At 41.2% G+C, this 12113-nt stretch overlaps 1 protein-coding gene across 7 annotated transcripts in view; it reads left to right on the top strand.

The window, feature by feature from the left end:
- The window catches only part of ATP2B2 (ATPase plasma membrane Ca2+ transporting 2), a 255779-nt gene that overhangs the window by 177357 nt on the left and 66309 nt on the right, over positions 1–12113 (top strand). For all 7 annotated transcript variants that reach the window (XM_050979207.1, XM_050979206.1, XM_050979205.1 and 4 more), the window contains exons 8-11: positions 1715–1756; positions 3357–3521; positions 5616–5830; positions 8187–8429. In XM_050979207.1, coding sequence (XP_050835164.1) covers positions 1715–1756; positions 3357–3521; positions 5616–5830; positions 8187–8429 — 665 coding nt within the window. The remainder of the gene's footprint in view (positions 1–1714; positions 1757–3356; positions 3522–5615; positions 5831–8186; positions 8430–12113) is intronic.

Genomic DNA, 12113 nt, shown 5'->3' on the forward strand with positions numbered 1-12113 from the left:
GTGATTTTTATCATTTTGAAAGTTGAATATTGTTCCATTTTTTTGCCACTCCGAGGTTTGGAATTGCAGTCTGCAAGAGGATCTCCAGAGCAGGAAATGGAGCAGACTGCCTGCTCTAAATTAATGCCTTCCAGTTCTTAGGGAAGGCTTTATGCTCCAGCCAGAAATCTGAATCTCCAGAGATATTTTGTGTCTTCCAGTAACTTTATTAAAAGCTCTTCTAAGAAAAACAGCCACCAGGCAGGTACTGAGTCCAACTGTGCCCCACAGGCCAAGGTTTTACAGGGAATTTCCCTGTGGAAAGGAGCTTGGTTTTGCTCAGGTTCATGGATTCCTCTCTTGTGCAAAGTGGAAAGCTCTGGAAAGTGGAATTTTTCCAAGTCCTGTTATTGCTGGGGTAGGAATAGAATGAGAAATGCAGACATGCAGCTGATGGTCAGTGCTTCATTGCAGTAACTCACCTGAGCTCTGAGATGATTTTAGGTCACCAGATGTCCTTGCCCTGGCTCTGCTTCCGGCCTTTGGAATTTCCCAGTGTGGCACTGGGGCCTATTTTTGACAAATATAACACTGACTTGGTCACTTTTGCTCTCCCACTTAGTGCAAAGACCAACATGCAAGAGATGCATCTTAGTATTTCCATTTTGTTATGATTTATTCACAGCAGAGTAAAAAAATTAATCCACATAGCAGTCAGAAGAACAAAATGCTGGCACATTTTTTAATAAATTCTGATGGTACTTTTCTTATTAGAATGTGTCAATAATCCTGTAGTTGTATTTTAACTAATTTTCCTTAGCATCATTTTTTAATTGTGCATTTTACATAACTACCAAAAGATATTGTCATCCATTCTGAGATAATATTTGGTGTAGCCTTTTCCATAAATTCATATAATTACTGTGAAAGTTTCAAAAGGGATCCCACCAAGAAATTTTGAATCCATTTGAAAATATTTAGCTGTTATTTGGAATACCAAAGTTTTGTATGTGATTTGTACATTTTGCCATTTTTATCTCATGCACACTTTCAAATGACATTTCCACTTGAAAAAGGCACAAAGGAATAAGGACTTTGCTGTGGTAACACTGTTTGTGGATAAAATGTCAAGCTGGAAATTAAAGAGGCACATGGTTAATCTATGTTCAGGGTAAATCTGAATTTAGGTCACCTGGCACTTGTATTTCCAGGAGAAATTTGCTAATTAGTAAAACCAAGTGAGGAAGATGTAATTTAAAAATCCTATCTGATTTTTTATTGATTCATTTCGATTTTTTAACACCATTGTTTTTTTTTTTTTTTTTCCCAATTTAGTAACATGATTAATTTAATTCTGGAATACATTAAGAAAGTCATACTCTATACTGGTGTGTGCCAGAATTTTTAAGTCCCAGCCCTCTGAAACATCAGCTCAGGGATATTATTCCAATTCCTCTTTCCACCAGATCCACTTTATTAGTTTCTCCCTCTGAACTGATGCAGATTCCTCAAAAATAAGTGCTGATATTCAGCATTTAAGGTGTTCCAACCCCAAGCTTGGCTGGAATTCCTTGGCCCCTCTGTGAGTGCAGCTGTGAGGGCAGGGGATGGTGCCCAGGTGCCCGTGGTGTGCTCATGGTTTTGTCTCCCATTGATATAAATCCCCATTTTCGTGTTCTGTCTCGGCTGAAGGTTGTTTACTGTCTGTTGTCTGTTGGAATTTTTCATCATTTAGGCAAGATGCAGGATGGGAATATGGAGAACAACCAGAACAAAGGTAATCTTCTTTGCTCTTCAGGAGGTTGTGGATTGTATTGTTAGCATGTAGTTCAACCCTGTCCCAAAGTACAGTGAGAACCTGTGGTCTGTGCCTGTGTGTGAAACTGGCCCTAATTGTTCATGCAGAATGTCCAAAAAAACCCCCAAACAGCCAACCCCAGCCAAAGAGATTGTAACTTCCACAAGCTGCAGAGGTTTAGGAGAGGAGCATTTTGAAGGGACCATTTATAGATATTGTTTTCATCTCACAAAGCTCATTTGGATTAATTGTTCCTGTGCAAGTTGTGTATCCTACGTGTTGTTGGTGATTTTCCAGCCCAGTTTTTTTATGTCTCATCATCTCTGGTGTCTGATAGCATTGTCTGGACATCCCTTCATTTGCAGGGGAAAGGCAAAGCAATAAAAAAGGGAAACCTTAAAACCAAGGTGTAATCTAGCAGTGTAAAAGCCTTTTATAAGGATAAACAACAGGAAGATTGAGAGTCCTAGGTGTTTCTTATTTAATATACAATGTCAGGAAGAAATTGGAATCAATATTTTGCTTTCTCTGAAGCAAAGTTATGGTTCCCTTTTTATTATAAGACACAACTATCAAGAGCACTTTGGGTTATACCAAATTAAAAGACAATTTTCTCTTCTCAGATAATATTGAACATTGCAAAGGTGATGGCTCAGAAACTGGATAGAGAAACTCAGTGGATCATGGTACAAAAGTACCAAATAAAATGCTATTAAATAATAAGCATTCAGACTAGGAAGATAAATTAGATTTCCAGGTCAAACAAGCCCAGTCTTGTACAATCCCTTCACGAAAGAAAAGCTGTTTCATCTCATCCTATTTTATTTATTGTGCTCAGTACAAACCAGCCACATGCACATATATCCACTGCAATGTCCTTGCCTTTCAGAAACATGGAAAAATAAAGTTTCCTTCTGCTGGCATTCTGTCAGGAAAGGAGGGATCAGCCCTGAAACTGTGTGTGGGTTTTGTGGGGGAGTGGTGATGCCACCACCATCAGACCCGAGGGCTGAGCACCTTGATCACGGAATGCTGAGGAAACTTTACAATTGAGGGATTTTCTGGAAGGGTGGATGGCAGAGTGTGGTCCCCTGGTCACTGAGGTGCCCCTGCAGCCCAGAGAGGTGACACACAGGCCACCCGTGCAACCACATTGCCTTCAAAATGTTTGCATTGGGAATGTGCATTGCATTCTAAGAGGCATCCCAAAATCCAGAGGAATGTGGATCTGTCAAAGCACCTGGGCTCTGCTGTTGCAGGGAATGCTGCAGTGCTGGTGCTGTCACCTGCCAAGTCACCTGCAAGACATTCAGTGACATATATGTGCATGGCCCAGAGCATCATGGGTGGGGATAAAAATGAGGGATAAACCCCATCAGTGCTTTCCAGCCCAAATCCCCAGGTGTCCTGAGGGATGTGCTGGCACAGCCGTGTCCTACAGAGCCCCGCTGGCTCTCCAGGGTGTCCCTGGCAGAGACTGTCCCAGGCAGCCCTGTGGTGCTGGCTGGGTTCAGAGAGGATGGACACAGAGGAAAGGAAGGGCTGAAGCTCTGGAGTAACAGTTTTGTTCTGTTATCAGCCAAGCAGCAGGACGGGGCTGCTGCCATGGAGATGCAGCCGCTGAAGAGCGCGGAAGGGGGAGAGGGAGACGACAAGGACAAGAAGAAATCCAACATGCACAAGAAAGAAAAATCTGTCCTGCAGGGAAAGCTGACCAAGCTGGCAGTGCAGATTGGCAAAGCAGGTATGGCTGGGTGACACCAAAGCCCTCTGGGTCACAGGAGGCAAAGAGCTGCAAAGCAAATGGTTCTGAAAAGGGACAGGCCCCTTTTTTACTGCAAGATTTGGAAATGGGTCATCACAAAGCTGTTCTAAGGAGACTATATGGTGCTGAAGATCTTTTATTCTCCTAAAAATCAGCTTTGACTGTCAAGGAGCTTTGGGCAACTTGGATTGTAATGAATATTTGAATCAAAATGAAATGCAGCTTTTCTCAGAGTTAATATTCCCAAGTGCAGTAATTACGTATTCAATTTCCTCTCCCCTCAGAACTTGTGAGTGCACAGTTTCAGAATCTCTAATATCATTTCAAAATATCACTCACACAGTATTTCCCTCTCATGGATTCTGAAATCATTCAGTTCTCCCCAAATATCCACATTCCTGCCTTCTCCCCAAGCATGACACATCTTTGGACTCGTGTATCCAGAACCATCTGGCCCCTGGGGTTGGAAGCAGCACTTCTCCAACATGTGGGCAGAGAGTGGAAACCTTCCATAAGGGCCTAAAGTTCCTTAGGTTTGCTTTTCTCATGGTAATAAAGAGATTTTCATCTTCTTAAAGAGATTTTGATCTCAGCTCCTTGGCAGAGGCCCTCCAAGATCCCTTCACTTCTGTTCCATCTCCCTCAGCCTTCTCCCCCAGTTTGGATTTTCCCCATTCCCATCCCTCTGTGAGTTCATCACAGGAGTTGATCACATAACCCCACGATGCCAATTCCCTTTGCCTGAGCAGAGTGTGACCAAATCCAGGATTATCATCCCTGATATCCAATTTCATGCCTTGCCCCAGTTCATATTCCTCCAGCTCCTCTCCTTTGTTTCCCCTGATGATTAATTCCTTGGATTAAATTCCTTTCTGCACTGCCTTGACTTCTGCTCTGGCACGTGAACATCACTCTTTAAGTAATTGTGTAGGGATTTCTGACCAGAATGTGGCAAGGAACAGGAATTAAATTAATTAGTCATTGCCTCATTTGGTTTTTCTTTGGTGTTGAGCAATCTATGTCTTGTGTTGTCAGGAGTATTTGCCTGTGCAATATTTTAATGGTTTTTCCTGTATCCTCTGGCACAGAGTGATCTCCCTGACTCATCTGCTTCCTGTCAAACTTAGCATCCTTCAGCTTTACCAGTTTTTTTAAAACTGCAGTCAAGACATGAAATTCACAGCATTCTCCTTCTACTCTATGTTCTCATTAGGGAGAAATGAATTTATTCCAAAATGCAGGCTTAATTCCTTCACACAAACCTGCCAAGCGGGGCTGTCAGAGCAAGGCACACCTGAGGTTACAGTGGAAATATTATTTGTGTACTCAAACCCAGGGACAAAACTGTGGAGCAGGAGTGCTATCCCAGCAGTCTGTGCCATTGGGAGAGTGGATGGAATGCTTGGGACATTTTGTCAAATATTTTTCGGTGGCTCTGTCTCTTTGGAACCTCTGCTCATGAAAATACACACTCTGCAGATGTTCCCTTGAAAAGAGACACTTTGGAAACACCAGTGTTAGTCACATTTTAAAGAAACCCCATGAAAAACTGTCCTGTGGATAATTCTGCATTATTGCCTCTTTATATTTACCCAGACTCATCTGTAGGTCTTCTCTGCAGTATTTTATACAGCAACATGGGAGGCTCCTTTGCTCAAGCCTCTAAAGATATATTTACTTAGAAGAAAGGTGGTTAAATATGGATAGACAAGTAATTTGTAAAAGGTGGGGGTTAAAAGGACAGATAAATGTTGTACCAGGCAAAGTAATGTGCTAAATTGAATAAGCTTAGCTGAAGTGGCAGCAGAGCTCCTGCTCTGCCTGGGAAGTTGTAAAGGCAGCAGAATGTGCTTAAAAATGAATTCCCTAGAATTCCTTGTGCACTGGAATGTATGCTTGCTGTAAATATTTTATGGCAATGTTTTTTTCTTGATTGTACAGTTTATCATTGTTATTGGTACTGGTGAAAAATGTCACAAAGAAAGAAAGAATTTCCTGTCAAATCCCAATTTCTAATTGCTCATTTTCTCAGTGCTGTTTGGATTTATGGTAACTGGTGATTTCTCCTCCCAGGTCTGGTGATGTCTGCCATCACTGTCATCATCTTGGTACTGTATTTTGCCATTGACACCTTTGTGGTCAACAAGAAGCAGTGGTTGCCTGAGTGCACTCCTGTCTACGTTCAGTATTTTGTTAAATTCTTCATTATTGGTGTTACTGTGCTCGTGGTTGCTGTTCCTGAGGGACTCCCACTTGCTGTCACTATTTCTCTGGCTTATTCTGTAAAGGTAAGAGACATTCAAAATAATCCAGGGAGAAAAGTGCTGTTTGCTTGAATTCACCACTGAGTTGGTCCTCAGCTTTTATCAGATGGGATGAAAAATGCTCTGAAAATTATGTGCTCAAAATGTCCATTAAACTGCTTTAAAGAACACTTATATTGAAAGTATTTCTAACAAAAAGGCAAATACATCTTCTAACACATTTCCTTAAAACTGCACAGTGCAGGAATATCAAGCAGTAGAAATACCTACTTAATTTGCAAGGAACCAGGAATTTATTGAACAGAATGTGCTCTAAATCCAGTCTTTTGATATAGAATAATTTTGTATTCAAATTTTTTTGTGTGACTATACAAAGTCTTGACAAGGATTTGAAATCTTCAGGAACAGTTCTCAGAGAAATTGGAGCTTCTCAAAAAAATTAAGAGTTTCACTGAAGCTTTCATGTACTTTTCTTAAACGCAGTTGCAGTTCTTTGAAGTCAATGTAAATGGTTCTATTAGGAAATTAAAGAGGATTAACATCCTGGACTTCAGGATTACTTGAGCAATTTAATTAGATGATTTAAACATTCTGGGAATCTTAGATGAAGATGGTGCAAAGTTGATTTCCATTTAGCATGTAAACAAATTAACTTGGGAAGTTTAGGAAGGAATCTCTTGGCTTCTGTAGCCAAATATCACAATTATTAGGGAAAAGGAGCAAGTCTCAAAGATGGGGTTTTGCTAATGAAGAATGTAGCTGCTTTGAAAATGTTTTCTCATTTTCCTGATGTCCTTCCTCTGACATCCTTTTTCTCTTCCCTTTCTCTTTTGCTTTTCCCCCGAAACCTGTGGTCCATCTGTGTGCTGCCAGATAATATCCTGGCATTCCAAGCAGTGTTAAGAAAAAATCCCAAATGTTTGCTGTAACAATAATGTTTAAACATCTCTGGTTCCTTAGGTCATCTTTGTTGTTCCAGCTATTCCTTAAAATGCAAACCTACTGCAGGAAAATGTTGCAACTCTTTTAAAAGTTTATCAAAGGCAAAAATTACCTCAGGGATAGGCACAGCTTGGTTGCCTGCAAATGGGATCTGGGGTTATTGGCCCCCACCAACGCTCTGCTTTAGGGAACTTCAGGTTCTCACCAGCAGGAATAACCATGGGCTGCTTTATTTTTTATGACTAAAAACCTCAAAAACCAGCATTGAAGGGTTCCTTACTTGGGTTTTTGATGGGGTTTCTTCTCAGAAAATGATGAGGAATAACGTGTTTCAGCTGTTCCTTAAAGTGCAAACCTACTGCAGGAAAACGCTCTCTTAGGTTATCAAAGGCAAAATTACGTCAGGGAAAGGCAGAATTACCTCAGGGATAGGCAAAATTCCCTCAGGGATAGGCACAGCTTTTCTGTCTGTAATTGGGATTTGGGGTGATTGGCCCTCACCAGAGCTCTGCTCTAGGGAGTGTTCTCCTCAGCAAGACAAACTGTGGGCTGCTTTCCTTTTTATGACTAAAAACCCATCAAAAACCAGCATCGAATGGTTTCTTACTTGGGTTTTTGATGGGGTTTCTCCTCAGAAAATTATGAGGGACAACAACCAGTTCCAGCTATTCCTTAAAATGCAAACCTACTGCTGGAAAATGATGCAACTCTCTTAGGTTATCAAAGGCAAAATTACCTCAGAGATAGGCAAAATTACCTCAGGGATAGGCAAAATTACCTCAGAGACAGGCAAAATTACCTCAGGGACAGGCACAGCTTTTCTGTCTGTAATTGGGATTTGGGGTGATTGGCCCTCACCAGAGCTCTGCTCTAGGGAGTGTTCTCCTCAGCAAGACAAACTGTGGGCTGCTTTCCTTTTTATGACTAAAAACCTCCAAATCTGGCATCGAAGGGTTCCTTACTTGGGTTTTTGATGGGGTTTCTCCTCAGAAAATGACATATATATTTATGGCCCAGAGCATCATGGGTGGGGGTAGAATGAGGGATAAACAGAAAATTTGAGGGATAACAGTCCTGCTGTCAGAAAATGATGAGGGATAACAGCCGATTTCAGCTATTCCTTAAAGTGCAAACCTACTGCAGGAAAATGATGCAGCTCTTCTGGTTAACCAAGGCAAAATTACCTCAGGGTAAGGCAAAATTACCACAGGGAAAGGCAAAATTACCACAGGGAAAGGCAAAATTCCCTCAGGGACAGGCACAGCTTTGCTGTCTGTAACTGGGATCTGGGGTTATTGGCCCTCACCAGAGCTCTGCTTCAGGGAGCGTTCTCCCCAGCAAGACAAACTGTGGCCTGCCTTCCTTTTTATGACTAAAATCCTGTCCTAGCCGACATCCAAGGGTTCCTTACTTGCCTTTTGGTGGGTTTTCCCCTCAGAAAATGATGAGGGACAACAACCTGGTGCGGCACCTGGACGCCTGCGAGACCATGGGCAACGCCACGGCCATCTGCTCGGACAAGACGGGCACGCTGACCACCAACCGCATGACCGTGGTGCAGGCCTACGTGGGCGACGTCCACTACAAGGAGATCCCCGACCCCGACTCCATCCCCGCCAAAACCATGGAGCTGCTGGTCAACGCGATTGCCATCAACAGCGCTTACACTACAAAAATTCTGGTGAGTGGGTGCTTGGGGTTTTTTTGAGGCCTAGCGGTGATGCCTTGGGAAGGCCGAGCTAGAACAGAGGCTGGGCAGAGCTAAAGAATAAAGGGGGATTTATTCAAAGGATCTCCTCCATGGATCCACCTTGGGCAGCACCAGAGCCCAGCCAGGGCTGCACTCAAGAAGAACCAAAATGGTCCCAAAATGAACCCAAGATGAACCAAAATGGCCCCAAAATGGGCACGGGGTCTCTCCCTGGGATCAGCTCTGCTCCATTCCCACCTTGCAGTTCACTGTCCCAGCCCAGCTTTAGCCCAGGCAGTCCCACCCTTGTTTTTCTCTCTCCAGCCCACGGGGTTTGTGCTCCTGGGCTGAGATTGGGATCATTTGTCCTTGGTGCCCAGCTGGAGCAGGAATTGTTTTGTCTCCCTGCTCTGTGAAGAGAGCTTATTATTCCCTTATATGAAGCCCAGACCTGTGGATTTTTTGTTTGTATTTTATACTTTTGTTAAGGTTGGGATTGAAGGCACTTGAGACAGTATTTTATGTCTGGACTTAGGTGTTTAGTATTTCTTATCAGTGAAACAGTCTTACAACCATGAGTTTGGTAGCTTTTTATTTGCAAGGCACAAATTGGTTAACTATCTTTTGTTACAAGGTCTTTAAGACTAAACTATCTAATTAGGAGATGACACTTAGATTATTTTCTTTTTTAACTTAATAACAGATCGTTTGAAGCTTGCAATGCAGACTTTTCAGTTTAATTATAAAATATTACTTAAACTCATGAAGAAGAAGGAAGAAGGTGAAGAACAACTTTCTTCTGCTCTAAAACTTCTATCTTGCTCTATATTTATATTTTCTATATATATTATAAAACTCTAAACTTTAAGTTTTCTACTTGGTGATATTACACGCTTTTAAGTAACTGCACACATGTAATCTTAGTGCTATTAATTAATTTTGGAAGTCTTTTCTATGGCTTCAGGTTAAATGTAGTGTTCTGTTGCTTTTCTGTGCCTTTTAAGCACAGAAATTTTAAAATTTTCACCATCTAGGATTCTAACCCAGACTCACACATGAAAGCAGCACAGAATCTGAAAAATATAAAAGCTAAAACCTGAGGCATCAGCAGAAGGAGGTGTAATTTTTTTTAAAGGGTTAATTCTTTAACATTTTGTTGTTGATGATGAAGCATTAAGTACTGTTGAGGTCCTCACAATGAGAACAGGTGCTCTAAAAACTGGATATTTTATTGTTTTTTTCAAGGATAGGGATTTATTTAAGAGTACAAGACCATTTAAAAAGCTCTTGCTGCCATTAGATTGGGGTGGCCCAATTTTGGTGCAGATAAATTTGGGAACACAAATGCATTTCATTTCATGGTTTTCATTGAGTCTCCATATGTGCAAAATGATTTTTGTGTGTCTAAGAAATTTCAATTAATGCTCAAAGAGCACCAATTGGATTGGTTAAATCAGTGAGGTTAGTGACCTTTATTCACTGTGGTTTCAGGTGAGTTACATCCTGAAGTATTTTATTCACTCTGTACAGGAGGCCAGAATGGAAAATATCCTGTTTGCTTGTGGCATTGGATTCTTTTGTACAGAGCTAATTAAGAGACTGAAAATTTTTGCAATTCCAATAGATTTGTTCTTTGAAAGGTCAAGCTGAATGTTAACGTTGCTGAACAAATAGATTTTTTTTCTTTCTGGTTTATGAATACATGTATTGTCCTTTTTATAGGTCTGGCTGAGCTGCAGAATAAAGTCAGGCATGTACTTGATGTTTGTTTTAAAAGTGGTCTTTTAAAATGCAATCAGAGAAAACAAATCCTCTGTGATAATTCAGAGTGGATATTTTATGGCAGCAGCTCCTTACATTTCATTTGTGCACTTCTAAACCAGCAAGAACATTTTGCTGTTGCTGAGAAATTCCTGCTCTCACAAATCAAAGTAATATTTGATTGCTGGGGAGAGGAAAATACACCTTGGTTATTTAAATGTTGTTACAGCCTCAGTCAGCTCAGGTGCTTCCTCCTGGAGGAAGAGCATAAAACACCCTGAGCAGCCAGGATCAGGACAAGGCAAGGGGTTTGACTTTGGGAAGGCTTTGGGAGAACATTCCCAGGGTCAGCAGAATTTTCCTCCTTCCCAGGGAGCAGCAGGGCAGGCAGGGGTTGGTTTTTCAGTCAGGTGTGACTGGCAGAGGCTTATACAGAGTTTTATATTTTGTTGTTCATTCTGAGATCAAAGCCAGTACCAAAGTGTTTCTGCTCAGCCTCCACACCAGTTCACCCTCTGAATCCCACAGTAAATGGGAAATCATCAGACCTTCCACATCTGCAATATTAAGTTTAATAACATGTCTTTTTCTTGTGGTTTACTGAAATATTTCTGGTCAATACTAGTTCTAAAATGGTCTCAACATAATTTTTTTTTCTCTGACTTGGCTTCATTGCTCCTTGTTGGAATTAGTTCTCTGTGCCTATTAAAAAGAGTCAATATTTCAGCATTTGAGTGCTTTTTTAGCTTTGCACTGAGACTGATTCTAAACTGATAAATGGGTGAAATCCTCTGGATGCAGATCAGTGACTGCTTGAATTCATCTGTTTAAAATTAATGGAGATCTCTTAGATGTTATGAGCTAAATCTTTGCAATATAGACTCCACAAGAACCACAGCTCCAATCTCAGGGGATTTCATTTCATTCACAGTTTACAACAAGCTGACCTTTAAGATACAAGATATTGTTCCATAGCCCATTTTGCATCTCAAATAAATACAGTAAAAAACACCTGAGGGAGTTGTTTCCAGGATAAATAGACAGAATTATTTTCCTTCCTGCTCATGCAGACTGCATGCTCGTGCACTCGTTCTTGGAGCATGTTTAATCAAATTGTGAATTTCAGCTGAAACCCAAAGGGCATTGGAAGGGTTCTGTCGCCAAGAGTGAGTTTTGCATATTCTATTTTTAGCTCTCCAGCTACATGTGTGCTGTAAATTGCTCTTTGTGTGAACTTCTGTTCAGAAGGATCACATATGGGACCATAAAATTAGTCAAGATGCTCTGCTGAATGAGAAATATTCCCTCTTGCATTGTCTTTTGATTAAGGGGCAACTGAACCATTGATAAAAATATAAAAAGGGAATAATATCAGTGCTTGGCATAAAAGATTTGAATTTCCCTGAGAAATTAAACACAAATTATTCCCACTGAACAATAGCATCATTAAATATAGCTCTTTTTACTGCTTTCCAAGATTAAGTTGCTGAGTGAGCTGATAGGAAAGGAAAGGAAAGGAAAGGAAAGGAAAGGAAAGGAAAGGAAAGGAAAGGAAAGGAAAGGAAAGGAAAGGAAGGAAAGGAAAGGAAAAGGAAAGAAGGAAAGGAAAGGAAAGGAAAGGAAAGGAAAGGAAATGCCGACAGGAACATGACCGTCAAGGACAGGAAGGCAAGGAAGCAAGGAAGGAAAGGCCAGCGCAAAGGACCGGTGCAAGGGGACGGGCAATAAATAGGAAATAGGAAATAGGAAATAGGAAATTCTGACTTGGCAGCAGAAGAGTTTGCAGGAGTTCTCCACATTGTGCTCCTCTATTTGCAGTGTGCTTTTCCCTGTTTTTCTGCTGCATTTGTGCTCCACAAATCCCAGCTCTGTCCAGAGGGAGCTTTGCAGTGCTGGTGTTGGTACAGAAGGGCT

This window comes from Serinus canaria, chromosome 12 (genome assembly GCF_022539315.1).
Source record: "Serinus canaria isolate serCan28SL12 chromosome 12, serCan2020, whole genome shotgun sequence".
Lineage (NCBI taxonomy): Eukaryota > Metazoa > Chordata > Aves > Passeriformes > Fringillidae > Serinus > Serinus canaria.